At 32.8% G+C, this 22,240-nt stretch overlaps 1 protein-coding gene across 1 annotated transcript in view; it reads right to left on the bottom strand.

Annotated features, from left to right (window-relative positions):
* Positions 1–22,240, bottom strand: part of LOC125063711 (dynein axonemal heavy chain 8) — a 61,735-nt gene extending 39,495 nt beyond the window's left edge. Inside the window, exons 1-36 of the mRNA XM_047670295.1 lie at positions 21,780–22,240; positions 21,597–21,707; positions 21,260–21,371; positions 20,497–20,639; positions 19,542–19,743; positions 19,181–19,344; positions 18,509–18,685; positions 18,259–18,362; positions 17,597–17,816; positions 16,942–17,088; positions 16,584–16,723; positions 15,683–15,767; positions 15,367–15,512; positions 14,411–14,555; positions 13,996–14,094; positions 13,104–13,230; positions 11,366–11,468; positions 10,538–10,703; positions 9,760–9,895; positions 9,443–9,554; positions 8,833–8,897; positions 8,403–8,562; positions 7,857–7,989; positions 7,102–7,222; positions 6,809–6,951; positions 6,296–6,476; positions 5,427–5,634; positions 4,711–4,840; positions 4,005–4,168; positions 3,159–3,302; positions 2,468–2,578; positions 1,986–2,140; positions 1,684–1,769; positions 939–1,138; positions 513–684; positions 81–329 (exon numbers count right to left, since the gene is read on the bottom strand). Coding sequence (XP_047526251.1) covers positions 81–329; positions 513–684; positions 939–1,138; positions 1,684–1,769; positions 1,986–2,140; positions 2,468–2,578; positions 3,159–3,302; positions 4,005–4,168; positions 4,711–4,840; positions 5,427–5,634; positions 6,296–6,476; positions 6,809–6,951; positions 7,102–7,222; positions 7,857–7,989; positions 8,403–8,562; positions 8,833–8,897; positions 9,443–9,554; positions 9,760–9,895; positions 10,538–10,703; positions 11,366–11,468; positions 13,104–13,230; positions 13,996–14,094; positions 14,411–14,555; positions 15,367–15,512; positions 15,683–15,767; positions 16,584–16,723; positions 16,942–17,088; positions 17,597–17,816; positions 18,259–18,362; positions 18,509–18,685; positions 19,181–19,344; positions 19,542–19,743; positions 20,497–20,639; positions 21,260–21,371; positions 21,597–21,707; positions 21,780–22,100 — 5,382 coding nt within the window. The 5' untranslated portion in view covers positions 22,101–22,240. The remainder of the gene's footprint in view (positions 1–80; positions 330–512; positions 685–938; positions 1,139–1,683; positions 1,770–1,985; positions 2,141–2,467; positions 2,579–3,158; positions 3,303–4,004; positions 4,169–4,710; positions 4,841–5,426; positions 5,635–6,295; positions 6,477–6,808; positions 6,952–7,101; positions 7,223–7,856; positions 7,990–8,402; positions 8,563–8,832; positions 8,898–9,442; positions 9,555–9,759; positions 9,896–10,537; positions 10,704–11,365; positions 11,469–13,103; positions 13,231–13,995; positions 14,095–14,410; positions 14,556–15,366; positions 15,513–15,682; positions 15,768–16,583; positions 16,724–16,941; positions 17,089–17,596; positions 17,817–18,258; positions 18,363–18,508; positions 18,686–19,180; positions 19,345–19,541; positions 19,744–20,496; positions 20,640–21,259; positions 21,372–21,596; positions 21,708–21,779) is intronic.

Genomic DNA, 22,240 nt, shown 5'->3' with positions numbered 1-22,240 from the left:
GAACCTAACTCTCGCAACCACAAGCTAAAATCATTTGGACGATAACATGGAGAACATATAAAGAAAAGGAAATCTAATACCTGTATAGAGTGTGGATCTGAAGCTTGACCCAGAATTTCTAGAAGCACTGGATCCGAAACAAAGAAGAACCTTGGGAATATCAATCTCTTTGTTTCCAAATATCCAGTGAGGGACTTCTGACAAGCCTCCAACTGCTCGAATAAATGCGGTAACAACTGCTTCAGCGTATCATCTGACACGCACGTCTCCACACAATTTATAATATCACGAGCACGGTACATAATTTTTACGTACGTCTTGTCTATTGTCTGAAATGATCAGAATTATCATTTTATATAAATACTTTGATTAAGAGATATAAAACCAAATATTGAAGAAAGATCGTTCAACTTCTGAAACGATTTTTTGTCAATAATAAAGATTGTAATAAATAAACGCGATTTGAAGAAGTATTTTCCTAAATAAAAGACAATTTGAAAACTGAAACTAACTCCAAATCTCTTGGCTTCAGCTGGCAACTGCTTAGCGATATCACCGCCAACAAACACAGCTTCTAAGTACATCCACAAGTTTTGCACTTGAAGCCACTTCTCCAAAATCTCTGTTGTTCCAACTAATTTATTGATCCAGAGCAATATATCTTTTTTAAAGGGTGCATTGTACCTATAGTAATGATTCTATTATTACTTGATTAATGTTTTTTAACGTATCAGTTTCAGGTATGGATAAAAATTCATATGTTTTGTGTGTATTTTTCATTACAGAACTTAATTTAAAAAAGATAATGAAATAGTTATCTAACGAATAAATTCAAATTAAATATTAACGTTTATTATAAGTTATGCGTTTTAATCAAATATACATATATTAATTTTGCATGATAGTAAACAATAAACACACGTTGTTAATTGTAATACCTGTTTGAGGCTAAAGAATTCAAAATCATCAAAGAGTCTTCTAGCATTGTTATAATATCCAACGTTTCTTGGGGCTTTATCAACAACTCTCCTCTATTCTTGAACGGTGCGAATGATAGATCAATGACCGCCCAGTCCGCAATTATTTGTTTCAATTTAGCCTCTATGTCTTTCTCTTTTACCGCACTTATGCAAATGTCCTAAACGTGTGAATAATTTGAGACTATTTTCATATTTGCGAAAAATTATATGTTCCCCGGCATAGAGTTTTTCACATATATACAATACTAATACAACCATTTGATTGTAACCATTCGATTTCGAAGACACCGAAAATCATGGTTCTTATTCAAAATGATCATAGTGATTGTGAAAAACGATTGTGCATTTACATAAATAAACTAAGATTCTCCTATTAAATCACCTACTTTATATATATATATTTTTTTTTAAATTTATTAGTATTTGGTTGCATTAATAGTACATATATATACAATCAGATAGCATAAACTATTAAGGAGGCATCGGGCGGCCTTAGCATTAGCAAGCGATCTCTTTCAGGCAACGCTAGTAAAAAAAAAAAAAAACAGTGATTGGTTCAACACATCTCTAGTTAATTCCCTGACACGCGACACGTTTGACCAATCGAAATCGAACGTTTTATATTATCAGTTGATTCCCTTAAATATACAAAAATGGCTCTCAAATTTCTCTATTTTAAATGAAACGTAATAAAAATAATTACTTCGACATCCTCCTTGTTTTGCAACAATGGAGCTTCCATAACATTCGCCAATGTAAATGTGTCAGATTCCACGTCTAGTACACAATCTAAAAACAAATTTTAACGATAAAATTTCTAAACTTACAAATTTAGAAATTAAAACAAGAGAAAATTGTATAGTAAATTACTGACCTCGTTATATTAATTAAGTGAAAGAGCATTAAATTGGCGAATTTTTGGTGCATACATTTGAATGCATTTGCGGCAATCAGAATTAATTTGTCCAAAATTATTAAGGACAGTAATAAACGATAAAAACATACTCATTAATTTCTCCAATCTTCTCCAGTGCCGATCCTTCATAGACTTGTCAGCCATGAGCTCCAATAGCGGACAGGTTTCATTGAAGTCGTCAATTTTGTTCTTTAATTCAATAAACGCCGGCCAGTCCTTCATAGCCTTCGGCAACTTTCGGCATCTATTTTATTCAAAAAGCATGTATAGGTGAGTACGCCTTCTTGATTTAACAAAACAAATAAACGCTCATGGCGTTGGACTTTGTTAGTTAGTTCCTGGGTTCGATTTCCAGTAAAAAAAAATGGTGGTATGCATAGAGCTTGTCTTTGATTTACCATGCCCCTTGCTCCTTTACTCGAACACGCATAAAATTTAAATACACTATCATAACTATAGTAAATAGTCTTTGAATTATAAATTCCAATAAAATGTCTTATATATGGATAAATATGGCACAAATGGATGAGTATATATTTCTTTTACGTAGATTATATATTTTTATTGTTACCTTAAATCAAAGTCAGCCAACTGAGAAACGATTTGTTCAATTTCAATCTCAACCCATGGTGTTTCGAAATAACCATCTATTGAGTTCATAACAGCAAGATATAGACTGTATCTGTAATTGCATAAAAAAACTATGTGTATGGTGAACTTATTTAGTAAAAAAACGTATGTGTGACACGCGTTAAAAGTTATACTTCTTTGGCGTAACAAGATAAAAATCTTTTCAAAATTTTTATCTTTCGCCTTAAGTAACGTAGAATACTTACGTTTGTACAAAAAACGACACTAACAATAGAAGAAAAATTACTCTCATTATTTTTCACTAACGCGCTAAAGAAGTATAACTTCGAATAACTAAAATGTTGACTATAGCTAACTTCAGGGTGTCGGTTTTTGTGACGGTGTGCGTGCGCATCGTAAAAATTTACTCTCATCATTTTTCCCTAACTAAAAAACTTGATTACTAAAAATATTTCTTTTTATTAACTGAAAATTCCGAAACCCTGATAGCTTACTAAAAATATAGTATGAAACAGAAACCCAATGTTATCTTAGCCATTTGTACGAATGTTATCTATGCATTTAAGGGATACACCAAAGAATGGTAAAAGGTAAAAACCTAACCTAACTCAAGACTAAGGTTACACATGAGCTCTTAAATTTTACATATATTTTAGTGAAAAACGACTTACAATTTACTAAGTAGATTAAATTCTTTTTTCTTCTGATGCAGAATGGGATAATCTTTAACTTCCATTCCAAATAATTTCTCACCATTTGAATACATTTCGAATCGTCTCCAAAGTTCGTCGAATCTTGATTGGAACATGATTACCCTGAAAATATTAAGGTTTCAGTAAGTTTTAATTCTTCATATGTGAAATATCCCAAATCGTAATCATGATACGTCTCAACTGTATTTTATTATTTTGTGCTTAAAATTTACACTTCTACATAGTTAATATATATATAAAATCATATATTGCTATAGATATAAAATACATTATCGATATTACTTAAAACAACACAAACAAAATTACCTAAATATCAGTAAAATGGAAATATTCCTATAATAAATAAATAAATAATAGTTAAAAAAAAATAAAAAACACGCTTTTAAAGCACATCAAACTAAAAAGTGAATAATAATTCCTAATTTAGGCTGAAAATGGTAATGAACAAAAAATACTGGTATTATTGTGAAAAAGTGTGGGTTGCTCTATAGACGAAAAATATGGCACAGAGCGCCATTCACTTTTTAGTTTGATGTGCTTTAAAAGCGTGTTTTTTAGTTTTTTTAAACTATTATTTATTTTTTAGTTAAATTTTTGTTATTTTTTTTTTCGTATTATTGCATTGTCGTCAATCTTTAACCGGGGCGCAAAATTTGAATAAAATCTGTCCGTTTAAAGTGGGTCAAAATCGAGTCCGAAGGAGTCGGTTACATACATACATACATACAGGTGAAGCTAATATAAAGCGTGTAAAAAGAAATGAATCAGTTGTATTCCACATAACTGCAATTTAGGAACATTTACCTATCACTGGCTTCTCTAGCGGAAAGTCCGGGCGTCATAGGCCCAAAGGCGTCATAGTCTGCGTCAAACTTGAGAACGTCTTCGTAGAATGTAGCCACGCCTTCCGTTAACTCTTTCTGCAGAGGACCTTGCATATCAACTATACGTTGTTGAACTTGTTGGGACTGCAAACAAAATATATTCTTCGGCTCAATCCTAATAATTTTTATTATTTTGTAAAGTAATATGCAGAAAAGAACAGATTGTGAAAGGAACTAAATATGACATATTGATGAAATAAAATATTACGTTTTTTTTCAGATAACGATGACTATTTATTGAATAAACATTTATTTTCATTAAATACAAAAATTTACGAATTTATTTCAAATCGTGACTACTTAATTCGTTTAATCAGTGACTTCGAAATACACACACCGTACACACTACTGCATATAGACTGTATAATATATGGTATAATATATATACCAACATATAGCGTGGGGCCACGGCATGCGTCGCCACGCCAGAAATCGGTTTTACGTGCGGCTATAGATGTTTCACATCAAAATTTTAAAAAATTTGTTCGTCGCAAATATTCCAGTTAAAATATTCCTGATCCTGATTTCTTTTATCGGGACATTGAACCACAGAAAGTAGCGTATTTTCTACTTTAACTTACCTTCTTTATAAAAATTGTAAAAGATTATATGTATCATCAACTCACGGTCAGCAACATATTCTGAAATGAGTATCTTAAACCATACACCATGTCGATATCGTCTTTAGGGATGTCAATATTAAACTGACCAAATAATGTGTAACTTTCTTCTATTAGGTCGAGTTCCATATCCATTCTAAAATATATATTTAATGAGACTTAATAAAATAAATACATTGACAATACATATTTATCATATTATACATAATTTAAATTGAGCGTTGTTATATAAACACCTCCCATAGACAATAATTTTGTCAAATTAGGTAACTGAGGTAATTAATACCAAATTCGTGGTATAACTAAATAAATAAATTAACTTAAATGCCTCCATCAATTATCTCTTAAGATTTTGACCCTCAGTGATAGCTGCCACTTTTTTGACTCCCTGACTCTCTTCCCTGACCGCCACGGACTGGTTATGGGTAGTGTCTAAACCACTCTACTCTATATGAAAGGGCCGATTGGGCACCTCACCCTCACACTTGCATTTTCCTTTAAAACTCCACTTCCTTTTCTTTCCCTTCCTCATGATTTTTCCCCAGTGACTACGGTGGGGCTTAGCCCTGGCCTGGGATTTAACCCACCTGGGATCGTGGAACGTGTAATGGAACTCATGATTGCTTTTAATTAACCAGGGTCGCACCCTTGTGGTGTTTGTTCTTAGAGACACATGTAGCGCGACCGAGTGTGTATTTACTCATAAAAAATCGTTAACATACCCAATAAACTCTTCTCTAATCGACTCAAGGCACAGCATAGCAACTCTCACATCATCCAAATCCTTTATTTTCTTACTCATAACCTTCATTTTGTCTTTGATAAATGTCATCAATCTATCAACTCGTTCCTTATAGGCATGACTGAGTAGTTTGCCGAGAATCCTTTTCCATTCAATGGACTCGACGTGTAGTGCTAATTTTAAATTTTCTGAAAATTTTAAATCGGAAACTATAATATAAATTACTTTATTGGACAACATAAGTGCGAACAAGTAGAAAGCCCAAGTAGAGTAGTTTGATGAGGATAGTGTCTTCTACAATATATTTATTACGCTTTCATATGAAATGCCTCCAGATTCTTTCAAGTTATAAAATGTAGTTTGTAAGCTTGCATAGTGCTATGAATATTTCATTTACATTTGTCTTCACATATAATTATTTAACAAATGTAACAAAATATTTTAAACCTATTTTAAAAGAATAAGTGTGGAGTTTCTTGCCCATTCTTCTCCACACGAAACTATCTTTTGGAAGGGGCAACTAGAATCTTCTTTATATTTTTTTTTTTGACGTTCAACAGTGCCATTTTAGATGGTCTAATTGAAATAAATGATTTGACTTTGACTTTGACATCAGCCTTGCGATTCTGTAACTCACTTTTCGAACTCACACAGCGGATTTCGCATCGGCGGTCGCTCTCAAATCATAAAATTACTGCTTCACGACTGATTTGAGAGCGACCGCCGATGCGAAATCCGCTGTGTGAGTTCGAAAAGTGAGTTACAGAATCGCAAGGCAGTAAGGCTGGCGGCTACCAGTGACTGCATTTAGCAGCACATGAAAAAGATCGAAAATACTCAAAACATTACCTAAATTAATCTGAATGGATCCAACAATATGTCGCTCTGGAAGATTCAATACTTCATCCGTCTGCGCTTCATACTTCTTCAACATATCTCGAATAATAACATTCAATGGATTCGAATCTACAAACGCTTGTACTTGCTGTACTCTATCCTCTGCCCATAGATGAGAGAACTTCCCGTATACCTGTGAGAGAAGACTAGTTTTTCTACACATTTGTAACTTCGAGTAAGATTGAAAAAAAATGTTTTTCTTTTCTAACAATTTAACTTGGAAAATCTTACAACAATAGATATTTTGTCACTTGAATTAAATGATCATGAAATAGATTCAGACATCTGAGGCCTAAAGAGGTTGTAGCGCAACTGATTTTATTTTGTCACTTGATTTTATCACTTTAAGCATCCAATTAACACTTCTCCATATTATAGTTATGTTTATAGAGCAAGAGGTAATAACCTTAATAACAAACCCGGAAATATAGGAAATATATAGTTATGGACAGTAGTAATACTAACAACAAGCAATTTCTGAATATCTGGTTTGTACATATACATCATGCCTTGTAGCGCCATCACTGCTCTTACAATATCCTTATGTTCCGAGACCATTCGAAAATAGTTCCTTACTCCTGTCATAGTGGAACCCGATCTCGATCCAGCTACAAATTTATTCTTATTAAAAGAAAAACAAGACAGAAATGTCACGGCCCGGAAACCATGAGCAAAAGTTGCTTTTATGAACAGTTTTCATCAGAGGCCTGCATACATCTAGAACGTCTCATAAAATCTCACTAGAATACCATACTAACCGCTATAACTCCTAGCAGCTGATAAACTGGAGGCACCTTCCATCTTCTCCTTCTTGAGCAAATCTTGCTGACCCCACATGAACACATTGCGGTGAATATCCATTACACAGTTGAGAACAACCTAGAAATAAAATTACAGTTTTAATTATTGAACCTTACTTATCCACGAGGATTCGCGGCATCAACAGTGATATTTGAGTTTTGACAAAAATGAAGCCTATTATAAAATTGCATAAGTAATCTATGTAATACTATATATACTTTTACACAAGACTTCATTACTTACATTACTAATATAATTTTTTTCTACTAAGTATTATTATTACATTATTTATCTTTTTTGCGTCTGAGGCGCAAAGTAGCTGATATGGCCTCGGGCAGAATGACCAGCGCGACTATTGTTATTTTGTGTGTTTCTGTATGTGTGTTTTGTTAGTAATAAATGTTATGTCTATGTCTAATAAAAATGAGACGCAAAATATATTTCTAGGCGCAAACCGGAAAAAGAAGACGGCTGGATCAATTCGAGTATTTTTTTTAAATTTATTCCTTGAACTCTGAGGAAGTTTTTTATGGAAAATTTAAGAAAAATTGCAATCCGGAAAAGGGAACCGTCTCAGTTCCATATGTTGGTATGTAACTACTAAAAAGGTAGGTTCAGTAAAAAACAGATTAAGGCGAAACGTACTTTGCGGGAGCAGGTAGGTAGTTCTCATATAAAACAGTGAGGTAAAGTAAATCAAGTTAAGTTATACCTGAGAGAACGCAGACTGTATCTCTTCAAGAGTTGGCTTAATGAGTATCCTGGGTATTTGCAAGTACATCATCGTTAGCATTAGCGGCTTTAATTTCTTTTGTTCTTCCGGATCAGTTGTCATGGTTAGAAAACTAAAATATGAACAATTTGGTCAATATTTCATTATTAATAGACAAAACTGGCTGCAAAAGAATATAATTATTATAATAAATATTAATAGCTTATGAATTTAAAAGCAAACCCTAACTTATCACGTATAAGAAAGTTTGTGTTCTAAAAATAATTTCGTTCGATAAAGGTGTTAATTTTAAAAGCTGAATTTTTCCTCATTAATAAATTTTTAAGGTTAGTGATGAAACTCTGTTTTATTACAAAGAACAATATTTTTTAAGGAAAAGTAATGTTATAAAATACACATATATTTAATTTACGTACAAACGTAAAGTACAGCATAATGATAGAACAAATTGCGTTATTACATTTATTTAGTAATTTTATTAAAGCAAAGAGTCGGATTGACTTTTACAATAAAGATTAAACTAACCTAGATACAGAAGCTCTCTTTCGTAGTACATCTAAACTTTGTCGAGTGCATTTTATAAGCGCTTCTAAGCATTTAGTAGCAAAATATGCAAATAGCTCATTGCATTCATTAATAGCAGTCATTGGTTCAAAACGGTCTGGATTCTCGATTTCCAGAAAAGCTGCAATACATATTAATAACGTTAATTTCGCAAGTGTATAAAAGGAGAACGTAACAAAAGACTCGATAAATATGCGAAAATTGTGGCTTTTCATAATGTGAATTTTTAATATTATGATATTTTTATGAGATATGTTAAGTTAATTTATTTTATTAAGTAGTTAATCTGTTATCCACACACGTCATAGGAATATAAAAATTCATTATCTCAAAGTAACGATCGCTGAGTCAACGTGCAACCGTTGATAAAATAAAAAATTTAATCAGAAACCTGCATCTTCAGGAAAAACTCGCGTTGCAGATGTAACTTGCTTTAGCGCCTTCTCTGTATCTAACCTATAAAATAAACAATTAGTTAAATTTGTAATATCAGAAAACATTATATATACATCAACAAATAACCTAAGCATTTATAAGAAAAGTCAGTTAAAACAATGATTATCTATATTTATACAATTCTATTAAAACCGGTAAGTACCGAGTTGCTATTAAAAGATTACACAGATAAATCCGTATCGCATTTAATACGATCCATAGATTTTATTCACGAACATAAAATATATATATATATATATTCATAATTCGTTACATTTATTTACAAGTCAAGAAATAACGTCAGAATCGTCCGCCGTTACTTCTGTGCCCACAGCTAGGACTAATCTTTCGAAAAGGACATATAAGTTTCAATTTTTGTTAACTGATTACATAGGTTAACGGGCCAATTATTCTCCGTTGAATGAACTGACAAAAGTTCTATGCTTTTTTTTCTATGAATGATTGTTTTTTGTTTAGTGTGTGATTTTTTTAGGGTCGCATCTGAAAAAATCGGAGATTTACAGTATTATATAATAGGATTGTATGTATAATCGTTATACACTGACCAGTTATTCCTCAAGTCCTGAATTTGTTTCGAAGGCACGCTCTCGAGAAACTTATTGATCAATTCGTTTACAGCGAGTTCTGCATTCCACGACTTTTGCTGCAGGTCACTAGCTAAGAATACAACATAATAAATATTATTAAAAATGAACAATGAACGTAAACCACACATAGGGCGATCGTTTCAGCCTTTGATGTATTCCTAAGTTCGTCAGCCTATTGTCTCTCTAAGCAAAACATTAATTTAAACCCCAGACGAATAAAAAACAAAGCTAGTTCACATAGTAAAACTCTTATGAAATATGTACAAATAAATTACCGATTTCATCGCGTCTCACTAGATTTTCTTCGTAGAATATATTAGGGTCAACGGCCTGCTCCGGCAAATATACCAACAAAGATTTAGTTATTGACAGAAAGATCGCATCGATCCTCGCTTCTTTTATATCCACGACCTAAAATATAAGGTTATTTATTAGTGAGGAACAAAAAGTCTTCCTAATACATATTTAAACAAAAATTCCTTACTAACGCGAATTTATGTCTCTTAAAAATACATGAAGTGTCTTGCGTTGACAAAGACCTTTATAAAACACTAGTTAAGTGGAGTCAATAATTTGCATTTCACCCAGTTAAAGAAAAAAAAAATTATTAACAAGGAGATTTCCTCGTCAGCGTGATTTTTTACGTACCTTCAATCAAATACTACATTTAATAGTGTTAATTTTTATACATAAAATTATTATCATGATATATCGGATCTTTTCTCTTGTATCAGATTTTAATGTAAGAAAGCTTTAACTATAGTGACCTGTTTTTGACAGCCAAAAATTTGAAAACGTATTATTTTCTATATATAATTCTTCTGTGAGTGTGTATGTCACTGAACTTCTCTCAAACGACTGGACCGATTTTGATGAAATTTTTTGTGTGTGTTCAAGGGGATCTGGGAATGGTTTATATTCACAAATCTGCCCGCCAGATGGCGCTGCAGTCGGTACTTTCATACTTTGCTTTACTAATCGCTTGAAATATCATGCAGGACAACGTCTGTCGGGTTCACTAGTTTTCTATATATAGAGATAAGCGAAGGTTACCTCCTTTACAAAAAGATCGACTTCGTCCAATATGAGTTCAATGTTATCACAATAAGCTGGAATTTCCAGGGCAGTCCAGGTAATAGTTGAAAATCCAGGTTGAAATGCCTTTTCTAACTTAACTAGCTGTGCTCGTAGTAGCGGCAGATACAGCTTTGGCATGCTCCTAAAGATTTTTACGTGTTTAAGTACCGATACTATTAGATTAGTAGACACAGAATGTGTATTTCCTATAGCAAGTAATAAGCCTACATGAACGATGACTTTAATAATAACCATTATTTATTTATTTATTTATTATGCTTTATTACCTTATTTACAAACATAGACATAACAAAAATACAAAAAAAAACATGTTACAAAAGTTATAAGGCAACGGGCGGCCTTATCGCTAACAAGCGATTTCTTCCAGGCAACCCTAATGTGGAACAATGAAAAAGAAACACCTACAGAGGGTAGAGTACAAGAATTGCAAAAATTATTAACAAAAAAAAAATAAAAATAAAAACTCAAAATAACCCGTTACTATAACTAAAATAAAGTAAAGTCTAAAGGAAAAATACCAATAATAATAAATAGAACTAATACCATTAATGATACGGATGAAGAAAAGTATCCGCCAAGAGTGTCAAACTAAAGATATATAATAATAAGAATAATAATTTTCATTTGTAAAACCTTGGTGCAGATGCTACAAATTCTGAAACAGTACGAAAGCCGTACTTCTGTACGTAATTTAAATAGAAAGGCATTTCTTGTTTTCTATAGTAAAAAAACTCGATTCTCTTATTTCCCACCACAACAATAGGTTTACAAAAATACCCTTACCGTCGTACTTGATCATTTCTGTCAACCAAATATTTTATCCTCTCATAACTGCTAAATATCTTCTCCTTGCAATAGGCTACAATTTGCGCTGTATCAGGTACACCTACAATTACCAAATTAATAATACGTGTACTTGTCTAAAAATTTAATTTGTTCAAGTTTATTAGTATCTAAAATTTTAGAATATGAAACACAATAACAATAAACAATGCAGTGGCTCTGGTAAATTTGACTATTTTAATTTAATATTTGTACACATGCAAGTTTTTAGGGGAAAAGCATAAAACAAAGCTAAAAATAAAACTATTCTAACTAAACCCTACAAAAAATATGCGTAAAAATAAAAACAAAATACAGTCAAAACCGTAATATTAACCAAAATCAAAGGATCTGAATTCTATTGTATTAGATTCTTAATAACAACGTCATCGGCTGTTACGACTATCGATTTTTACGACCAAATATGAGTAGGCCCTTCGATAACAGATTTTGACTGAGATCAAAAAATCGATTGTCTGTAAAGTCGGTTTACTGACGATAGTTGAACGTGACAACGTCATAAGAAAATACTGATGGAATGGTTGCAGTTTTCAAAACAAAATTTTAATTTTATTTGTTTGATAGATATTTTGTATGGATATAGAGAAGGAGGTAAATGGAAATCACAATTGAATTCATCAAGTTACATTTATTTGTACGCATAAATACAATTAAGTCAATTTTTTAAAGAACGAACGCTGCCGAAGGCGGAGGCCTATTGTGCCTCTTTGTCGCTCGTTCCACGCTCTCGCTTGCACTTCAAGCCTTATGGTGGCTGTACACACTCGGCGAGAGCCTCTCGCCGAGAGTCTCGACCGAGAGGACCGAGAGAAGAGCGCAGCCTGTACACACTCGTTACGTTATTTGTATTTAAAACACCATTAATAATGGACGTGGAAACCGCTGCTGCTGTTTGTCTTTGTGCAATAAGTTATTATAATTTTCTTCACGTTTACCATTAAAAAAAAATTACGAAGCCATGGCGAAGAAGAAGATGGTGGATGGTTACTATGCACCGCAACAGAAATAGGTAATTAGGTTCATAAAGTTTTAATATTATCCAAAATTGTAAATTGCTACTTGTATGTATGTTTTACCTTTTGTATGTCATTCATTTATTTTGTACATTATTTCAACAGCACCATGGAAAATCAATTGGCAGAGCTAGTGGCAGAACCCTCTGGCCAATTTGATAATTTTACAAGAATGTCTTTAGTCGACTTTCAATTTTTACTGCAAAAAGTTGCTCCGTTGATAACTAAGAAGAATACTCTTATGAGAGAAGCAATACCAGCCAAAATTCGCGTTCGTTAGACCACATTGTGCGATACGTCCTGTCACAACCACAGTCATCGAGCAAGTGATTGAACGAGTGTGTACAGGTCGCTCTCGTTTTACTCGCGAGACCCTTTGACTCGTGCGCAAAAAACCGACAGGCGACCGAGAGAGGCGAGACCGACTGCGAGGAAGCGAGGCGAGACGAGAGCTCTACTGTACACTCTCGCCCTCGGCCTGTCTCGGGGTGTCTCGCCGAGTGTGTACAGCTACCATTAAATGGAACGCCTCAGAGCGAGGTAACGCCGCATGCGTCATGTTTTTTCGTGCGTGCAACCGGCTCCGTCGAATTATAAGACGTTGTCACGTCAAAAACACAAATTTAACTTTATAAGCCATATTTTTTCTTAATAAAATATCTTACTCAATCCTAACTGCCACATGTATTCCACTTCTCGTATACACTCGGGTATATACACACTGAAGTTAACCACATATCTCTGAGTCACAGGGTGTCGTATAAGTAGGGGTGCTATTAAACCCAATCGAACCTAGAATTAGACAAATTAAATAACATTAAAACATACACCAAATCGTATTTTTATAACTTAATATTTGATACCGAGTTGCATAAACTTAAAAATATAACTACAGGCACTGACGAGTTGGTAGTCATAAGACTTCACGCGTACTACTTTAAAACATATTTCACTGCCATGAAACACGAAACAAGAACTGGTATTAAACGGTAAGAATATTGCTTAATTTGTTAGGGTTACTACCACTACAAAGTTTTTAAGTGTTTCCATTAATAAGAAAATCATAAATAGGCTTTAACTGTAGGGTAATAAAAAATCTAGGATCAGAGTATCTAGGATCATATGCACGTAAAGTTAGAAGCCGCCCGACCTACCAAAATTGGTGTCCATGGGCTCCGATCAGTGGCGTAACAATAGGGTGGCAGGGCTGGCAAAATGCCACGGGCCCCCGACCCAAGAGGACCTTGTCCGAGAGATATTATGTTCTATGGATGAATGTGAAGTCTCCATAGAACATAATATCTCTATATATTACGCATTGGGCTAGCTTGGGGACTAAAGACCATTCCCTCTCGCCTAAGAGAGGAGGCCTATTGCCATTAGTCGGACATAAACAACGACTAATTGAGTACGCTAAAAATCTCAAAGTTTATTAAAATTAAACTGAGTACAACATGACGATTTTTACTGATAGGGCCCCATCAAAAGAATGTCCACGAAAGAAGATTTGCCACGGGCCCCAGATGGTATAGTTACCTGATATAGAATGATATTTACCTGACCAACATTTTCAGCCCATGCCTTGTGGTAAATGAGTTCGAATTCCGTGAATACAATCGTCATTACATTATACAACTTAATACATCGTTGTGTGTTCTGAAATGTGTAATCAAAATAAAATAAACCGAAAAACATCGAAAAACAAACGTTTGCGAAAAAAACTTTAGCAAATTTAGTCTCAACTAATTAACAGACGAGAGAAGACTTTATAGTTACAATGCAAAGTTAATATTAAGCTTAAATCGGTTTAGTGTAATATATTATTTAGAAATAATATTATAAGGCTAATTATGCCTCTTATATTTCAAAAACGTATTGCATTGAAAAAGTGTTTACTTATAAATGCCCTTTTCTCGTCCCTAACAACGAATTATTTTCATCGTATTTAGTTATTACTGAAATATATAATCACCATATGTGTTATAACTTCGTGGTGTTGAATAAACTCTTTCATTGGTGCCTTAATATTTTTATGATAGAAACGAATCCACATAATTCTACCGGCGACGGGCGGCATGTTTCTAGGCAGTTCCGGATTTTCTCGCTCCTCATTATACCTTAAATATTATTCACAATTAATCGATGATAAAATATTCGATATGAAATACTCTTTATATTTTTTAAAGAAACATTTACTGACGTTTATAAGTGTATTAAATTACCTACATGAATAAATGATATCGATTTTTTTTGTCATAACAACATCGTAAAATATTGAGTAATGTTATTTCAAACTCGCAACTGTTTACGTACCAAAGACATCGCAAAGGAAGAGCGTATACAATTGTTTACACGAAAATGTGAAATTCCGTTACGATTAAAGTAGTCACTGCTAATTTACAAGAATTCCTTTAGGGGAGAGAAGGCAAAACAAAAGACGTAACAATGACGTTTCGTTTTTATAGGACAGCATTTTTAGTCCAATGAGCGAGAGTCAAGTGAGCAGGCTAGCCGTCCAATCACGAACAAGTCGCATTGTCTTCGTTTTAGCACTCACTCATATCATAGTTGGGATGAAAAGAGCTCATACAGTGCTAAACCATTATAACTATTAAATTAATAAAATCACCTAGAAAATGATACACGTGGAATTAAACTTATTTTTTGTAAGGCGACTAAAAAGCCAAAAACTAGTTAAACCAATTCGTTACAACACGATATGTCAGCCTGTAATTGCGAAATATGTTTAAATATTAAGTAAAGGTGCAAGTCTGTTGGCCTATATTAAATAAAGTTTATATCAATGTGTATATAGATAATAAATATTTTTAGTTCCGTTATCATCGCAATAGGATAAGCTTTATTATAGCAAGAGGAGAAGAAACTACTTTTTAGACTAACTATAAACAATATTATAAGGAATTTTACCTGTCTCGTAGTGCTTCAATTTCTCCTGTATAGGTACTGATTAAATCATAATACTGATCCTCCAAATACAAGCAGTTCAGTTTTAGTTTTTGAAATCTTGTCAATAGATTCAAAGCTATTTCCGTGGTCGGGCATTTATTCACACTCTACAAATAATAGCCGAAATAGAAAAATTATGGTCGGTGACTTTTTCAATACAGTATTTAAATAGCATCGTTATACAAGCCTGTGGCTTCAAAATAATAATTCACTGACAACCGAACCCAGGATCCAGTAATATTGAAAAATAAGTATTAAAATATTATTTGATACTCACAGCAATCATGAAATTTTCAAGTAGAATCTCCTGAGTCGCAATTGCATCTTTGTATATTTTATAATCTTTGTCAAAGTCAGGTCGTCTAAAATTAATATTAAATGTGTTTCAATTTTTCAATATTTAGTAGTGTATTAAACGTTAACAAACTTAACCCGATATACATTTTGAGTAAGTCACATTTTCTATTACTTGGAATGACAATTGGCAAGATTTTAAAAGCACTTCGGATTATTTATTATAAGAAATTTTTAATTCTATTAAATATTGGCTTTAAAATTTCAAATTACACTCATACTTTAAAAAAAACCCGCCGATACACGATAAACAAGATGGCGACCAGTTGTACCATACCAACAACATGAAAGTCAAGTTTTCTACTTAATTTATTATTACTTTTAAACTTCACACATATACACTGATGGACTCATAAACTAATTGTCAAAAGAATAAAAAATCAATAAGAATAAATTTTTAAAAAACACGCAAATCTGATACTACGAGTAAATTTTCTTTTCCCGGCTATATTCAATTGTTTTACTGCAGTTCTATTTTTAAATGTTTTTTTTTAAGATTAAGGGCCAGTCTTTCCATATTTATATAATTGAATCTAAAAGTTTGCATACTAATTAAAAAAAACATTTCAAAGTAATCCTGAAGTTTGATGCAGTTTATGAGTCCGTCAGTATATATATTTATAATTTTTTGATCAAAAAAGTCTTCGACGATAATATTAAGCCGCACATTATTATTTGGATTAGACAGGCGAAGACATTATTTACTGGCATGCTATTTCGTCGATTCCACTAATCTTTTTGAGTCACGTGACTGACGTTTAAAAATTAATTACTAATTTCAAATTATCTATTTATTATACTGTTAATTTTTCATAAAATTTTACCTATGATCCAGGGCATCATATGTTTTAGTTGAAATCGTCTTAAAAAGTTTATTGCAATTAGCTGCATATTCCTCTATAGCTTCTAACGTCGTCTTATTAAGGACGTAGTACGTAATGTATGTTTGGAAGAGGTCTATAATCTAAAAGATTGAATATTATTAAAAAGTTACGATCTCAATTATAAAAACTAAACTACTAAAAGATCTTTTACGTTTAAAAAAGAGAAAATAAACTTTTAAACTAAAAAATCGTCGTAATTAGTACAATCCTATCCAAAGGATTTAAAAAAAGCAAATATTTAAAGTCCGGTTTTAGCCTAAAGTTATGAAACCCGTAAGTAAGTAGCTCCTCTCATCACCTTTAACAACCGTCTTCGGAAAGTTTCAAATTTTCCAAATATATACATTTCAGAGCAATCAAATGGTCTCTCATCAGCCGCTTCCATCATTTCTTGCTGAGTCTCGTTGTAGCATTCGCGGTAAAAACTATATAGTCCGAGACATAACTGAAAACAAACAATGCTAAGTCAAAATATTCAGTATTCTAGTTACATTTGTACATGTAAATGTAAAAAAAATAAAAACGACAATTTTAGGTTTGCTGTCAGTTCTGAAATCAAGGGTTATAACTAGAATAACTGGCACGAAACTAAGCACATACTAATAGCGCAATAACAAAAAACACAAATTATAAACGTTTTTGTAATAATCACAGACTGACTTTGTTCTCTGACTGACTCTGTTATGCCAGGGAAGTAAAAACATACACAGGAGAACCACATAAATTGTAAATAAAAGTATCACTTCTCCTATTTAAGTTTGTTTTTAAATGTGAAATTAAATATTGGTAAGAGTTAGTTTAATAACATATAATCCCAAAACGTTTGCATTATGGTGTAACTTAAAACTTGTACGCAAATTATATTTAACTTAGTATGAATTGGGACATTTAGTGCTCAAAAGTAAAATAATAACAAGAAAATATAACCACGGTTAGCATAAAAATCACCGTACCTTAGCCTTTTTTATAAAATTCAGTTTGTCTTGGTTCCATATAGTCTTTCTGCCATTGTTAGTCAAATAGTCCATGCACATATTAAGTATTTGGTTGGTTACTTTGACGAGTAGCGTGGATATTTGTTTTGTGGTGTTATAGTATCGAGATGTCGCAAATATCATTCGGACCGTGTATAATAAACCAGGTATAAACTGCTGCATTGTTAGGGGATCGCAACTAAAATTCATTAGGTATAGAAAAGTAAAGTTTTATATGAAAAAAAATTATAAGTAACTTTAAATAATTATATTGCTATGTTTACTTCTAGAAGGTTCGAAGCATTAATACTGAAACTTCTAGATTACTGTAAAGTTTGTGCGAAAACAGAATTGTCGTGGTTCGAGGTTGCAGCAGTGCTAAATTACCTTTTTGTTTTTGATAACACTGTTGTCATTATAGTTCAACAGTATTCAAATCAATATATAAAAATATTTGTGAATAAATGAAAAGACGCGTATCAAATGCGAATTAAATAAGTTCGCATAACTGCAAGTTTTCTTCCCCCGCCGACTTCTCTATATGTGCTGGGCAGGTCACGCTGAATTGTTTAGCTAGCTTTCATACGATTCTTTTGATTATTAAAAAAATCTTTTTGTCTATTATTTACCACGTAACTTACCGATACAAAGGCTCACAGTATTTCTCCAAAGCATACAAGTATTTTACATTATCATAGGCCTCATTATAAAAATCTGTCACTTGATTATCTAATAGTCTCCATTTCTAAAAGAATAATATATTATAATTACGTAAAATATATCTATGCTCGATAATCGCCTACGTGTATAAAACAAATCGACAATGATCGATACGAATAAATAATATTTCAAAATATCTTGTAGAACTCTGATATATATAAACTATTTTACCTTAATAAGTTTCGATTTAGCCCTAATAAGCGTATGGATGTACATTTGACAGGGCTCGCTCTTAATATGTTCGATTATTGAAGTAAAGGTCGTAAGTTGCCTACGCCAGTGATCCAACTCTGCTAATGGACCGATGTTCGAAGGCTCGCGACGCAGTTGCTGGCTTTGTACCAGAACCTATATTTACGTAACAATTATTGTCAACTTCTTAATAATATATGGTGTTTCGGATTCGGGCGTATTCTTGTAATAAATCTACAGTTGGCAATATTATAAAATCTTCAGTTTTGAACTGAGTAGAACAACCCGAAAAGACTTTCCTGAACTATCATCTAAGTGCTAACGCTTTACTTTTTTAATATATACATAATTGTCATCGATGTACGCAATAACGTAATAGCAATTTTTCATTCAATATCAAAGAAAGAATAGATAACTCGCGATGACGCACAATTTAGTAATAAAAATATTCGATAGCATAACGGCATTAAAATGGCTGCAGGCTTTTAATCTAAGACTCAACTTATTTATTGGACTTTGTCTTACAGCAGTCAAGACGCTAAGGGTGAGATTCAGAAACGAGACTTAGCGAACTTAACTATTACTCCTGCATGTCAGAATTCGTAATTGTTTAAGTCGGGATTCAAAAAACAATAAACATAGTAACAGTACCATTGTAATTTGCTTATTCCACTGTTTTACAAAAGAACATATCTCTTCGAGTACATGAGTTTTAGTTATAGCCAATTTCATTTTCTCCGCATCTGCTAACTCTTCCTCATACAACGACAGATTTATTTTGAACTTCGTACAGCAATCAAGATCGATCTTTGTTTCTGTATAAATTTTGTGAGTTATAGTAGAAATTTAAAATGGAACACAATTTTTAACAACTATGACATACAAAATTTAATTTAACTGTGGGTTTAGCCGACACTTATTTGTTTTATTATTTATAAATGCGTAAACTATAATAAGTTACAATAATAAACTAATTAAATAAACAAAATGGATAAGCTAGATGATATCTTACTTTCAAGATAATCAGTAAAAAGCATTATCTTAGATATGTATGTATTGATTATTTCGGCGCTTCTCGGGTTCGGTGGGTTAAGATCACCCCACGCTTTACACACGTTCAAAGCCGGTACATATACACGCTTCATAGTTCTAAAGATACCAGATACAACGTTTTCAGACTCTTGATTCATGTCAAAGAATACCAAGTAATAGTCCTGAAAAAGACGGCAGCTTCTGCATCACACATGCACGGTTTTGTTCCATACATTAAGATATATTTATTTATGCTTTATTACCTTATTCACAAACATACACATAACAAAAGTACAAAAAACATGTTACAAAAAGTTCTAAGGCAACGGGCGGCCTTATCGCTAACAAGCGATTTCTTCCAGGCAACCCTAATGTGGAATAATGAAAAAGAAACACCGACAGAGGGTAGAGAGTACAAGAATTGCAAAAATTATTAACAAAAAAAAACTCAAAGTAACCCGTTACTATATCTAAAAAGTAAAGTCGAAAATAACAATAATAATAAATAAAAGTATGTATAGACAAAAATTTAAAATACAATCATAAGGTTATCAGAGTCAACAATTATTATTTTCTACTTTGAGAGCGCCGTCAATAATTTTGGCTCGAAAGTCTTTAATGGCTGAACACTTTATTAATACTTAATCCGCGCCTTGTCTTTCAGTGTTTGCTTATCTTTTACAACGTATTTTTTATATGTTCTATTCTTAGGACTACTTATGTTAACTTATAATTTCCTTTTAAAGCTTTTTGTCAGTAGTTTCAATTGAACTACGACTTCTACTTCACAATGGTTCTTTTTATGTAAGTATGGTTTTACAACCTTCGTTTATGTATTTGAGTGAAACCCCATATACACATTCGTAACTGAACAAGAGTGCTTGCACTGAACTTAAAACAGTTCCCGGTTGCGTAAATTGTTACGATTTACTTACATCAGCAACATTTTTAGTGTCAATAGCTTTATTTTTTATCCTGTACATGGCAACACACATGCCTTCTGTTCCAATAGTAGAACCATCAGATATGTACGTCCTTTCCATCAATCCTTTTTGATTGGGTATAAATCTACCAGATTCTGAAAAAATAAACATTTTTAGTGTCAATAGCTTTATTAAATATAAAAGTTTAACGTCTTAATTCAATTAAACAAATTTAAGTTGTAGGCCTCTAAGGTTCATCATGTTATTTAAGGCCACTAGGTGATCAGCCTTCGGGGCCTACCGAAACGAAACAGAAAATCAGTATACATATTTCTATACAGACCTCCCAAGTATTACCTATACCTAATTGATATTAGCAATCACTATGCTTTGACTGTAAGGGATGTAAATTATTAAGAAAGGCAAATGTTATAATTTAAAAAAAATTATATATAAATCAGTGGCGCTACAATCTCTTTAGGTCTTGGCCTCAGATTTCTGAATCTGTTTCATGATGATTTTTAAATTTAATAGGCAAGTAGGTGATCAGCCTCCAGTGCCTGACACACGCCGTCGACTTTTTGGGTCTAAGACACGTCGTTTTCCTCACGATGTTCTCCTTCACTGTTCGAGCGAATGTTAAATGCGCACATAGTAAGAAAGTCCATTGGTGCACAGCCGGGGATCGAACCTACGACCTCAGGTATGAGAGTCGCATGCTGTAGCCACTAGGCCAACACTGCTCTGTGTTGTAATAAAAAATGTTATAATTTACCCATTTTTAAAGGTGGCAACCAAGCATCACATAAAACTACACAATTTCTGCCACCTTCGGCAACTGCACTGTCCATTATATCAATATGAATATCAGCATCATACACTCCTTCCTAAAAATAAAATTGTCTGACTAGTCTGAATTTTTGCTTCACAGTGAATGGCAAAATGGTTAACTTGGTTTTGTTACCTCCTTGTAATAAAGGCACACATAAATTACAACCTAGATATTTAGAAAAGGAAATATTTTACTGTAAATCTTGTTGCTTAAACTCTTAAAAAATTTAAACCATAATCTTTTTCAACCCCGATTTCATAGATCATAAAAATGTTATTACCAAAACATATTCAATAGACTTATTAATAATAGTTGCAGCATTTTCCAACAAAAACCTATGCTGTGTCTTCAAACCTCCCATCCTATTGTTCCGAGCCTCTTTTGCCTTTGCCTAAAAAAAAACAATCTTTTTAAGTAAGAAAAATAAAACGAGTAAGGAATCACATCATGGAACTTTATTTACTTGTTTATCTTTGTAGGACTCATGTGCTAAATTTAAAGTACTCATCGAAATCTTGCTTTTCTTTTGAATGTCTTTCAGACGGGCGCTGACGTCTAAAATTGCTTCTAAAGCAGTTCTATCAACATCGAGAATTTCATCTGCCGCTTCTTGGTTAGCTTGAAATATAGACTGTTTTCTTGATATACGCCGAGCGACTTCATCAATTTTCACTCCGGTCTTCTCGACATCACCATCTTTATCTTCTGCAGCGTCTCCACCCGTCTCATCCTTTTCAGCTTCAGGAGCTGAAGTATCGGGTGGAGGTCCACCCTCTTCAGCCATGTTAAAAAAACTTAATAAGATACTAAATTAACAATACGTAGTAATTCTCTAAAAACTATAAAATATTCCTTTACTGATAGGTATAATAACAAATTACGTTTGAGCTTTACACAATAATAAAAAATAAACGTCGCGAAATA

The sequence above is a fragment of the Pieris napi genome, chromosome 1 (assembly GCF_905475465.1).
Source record: "Pieris napi chromosome 1, ilPieNapi1.2, whole genome shotgun sequence".
NCBI classification, from domain to species: Eukaryota; Metazoa; Arthropoda; class Insecta; order Lepidoptera; family Pieridae; genus Pieris; species Pieris napi.
This window is presented reverse-complemented; position numbering and strand designations above follow the sequence as displayed.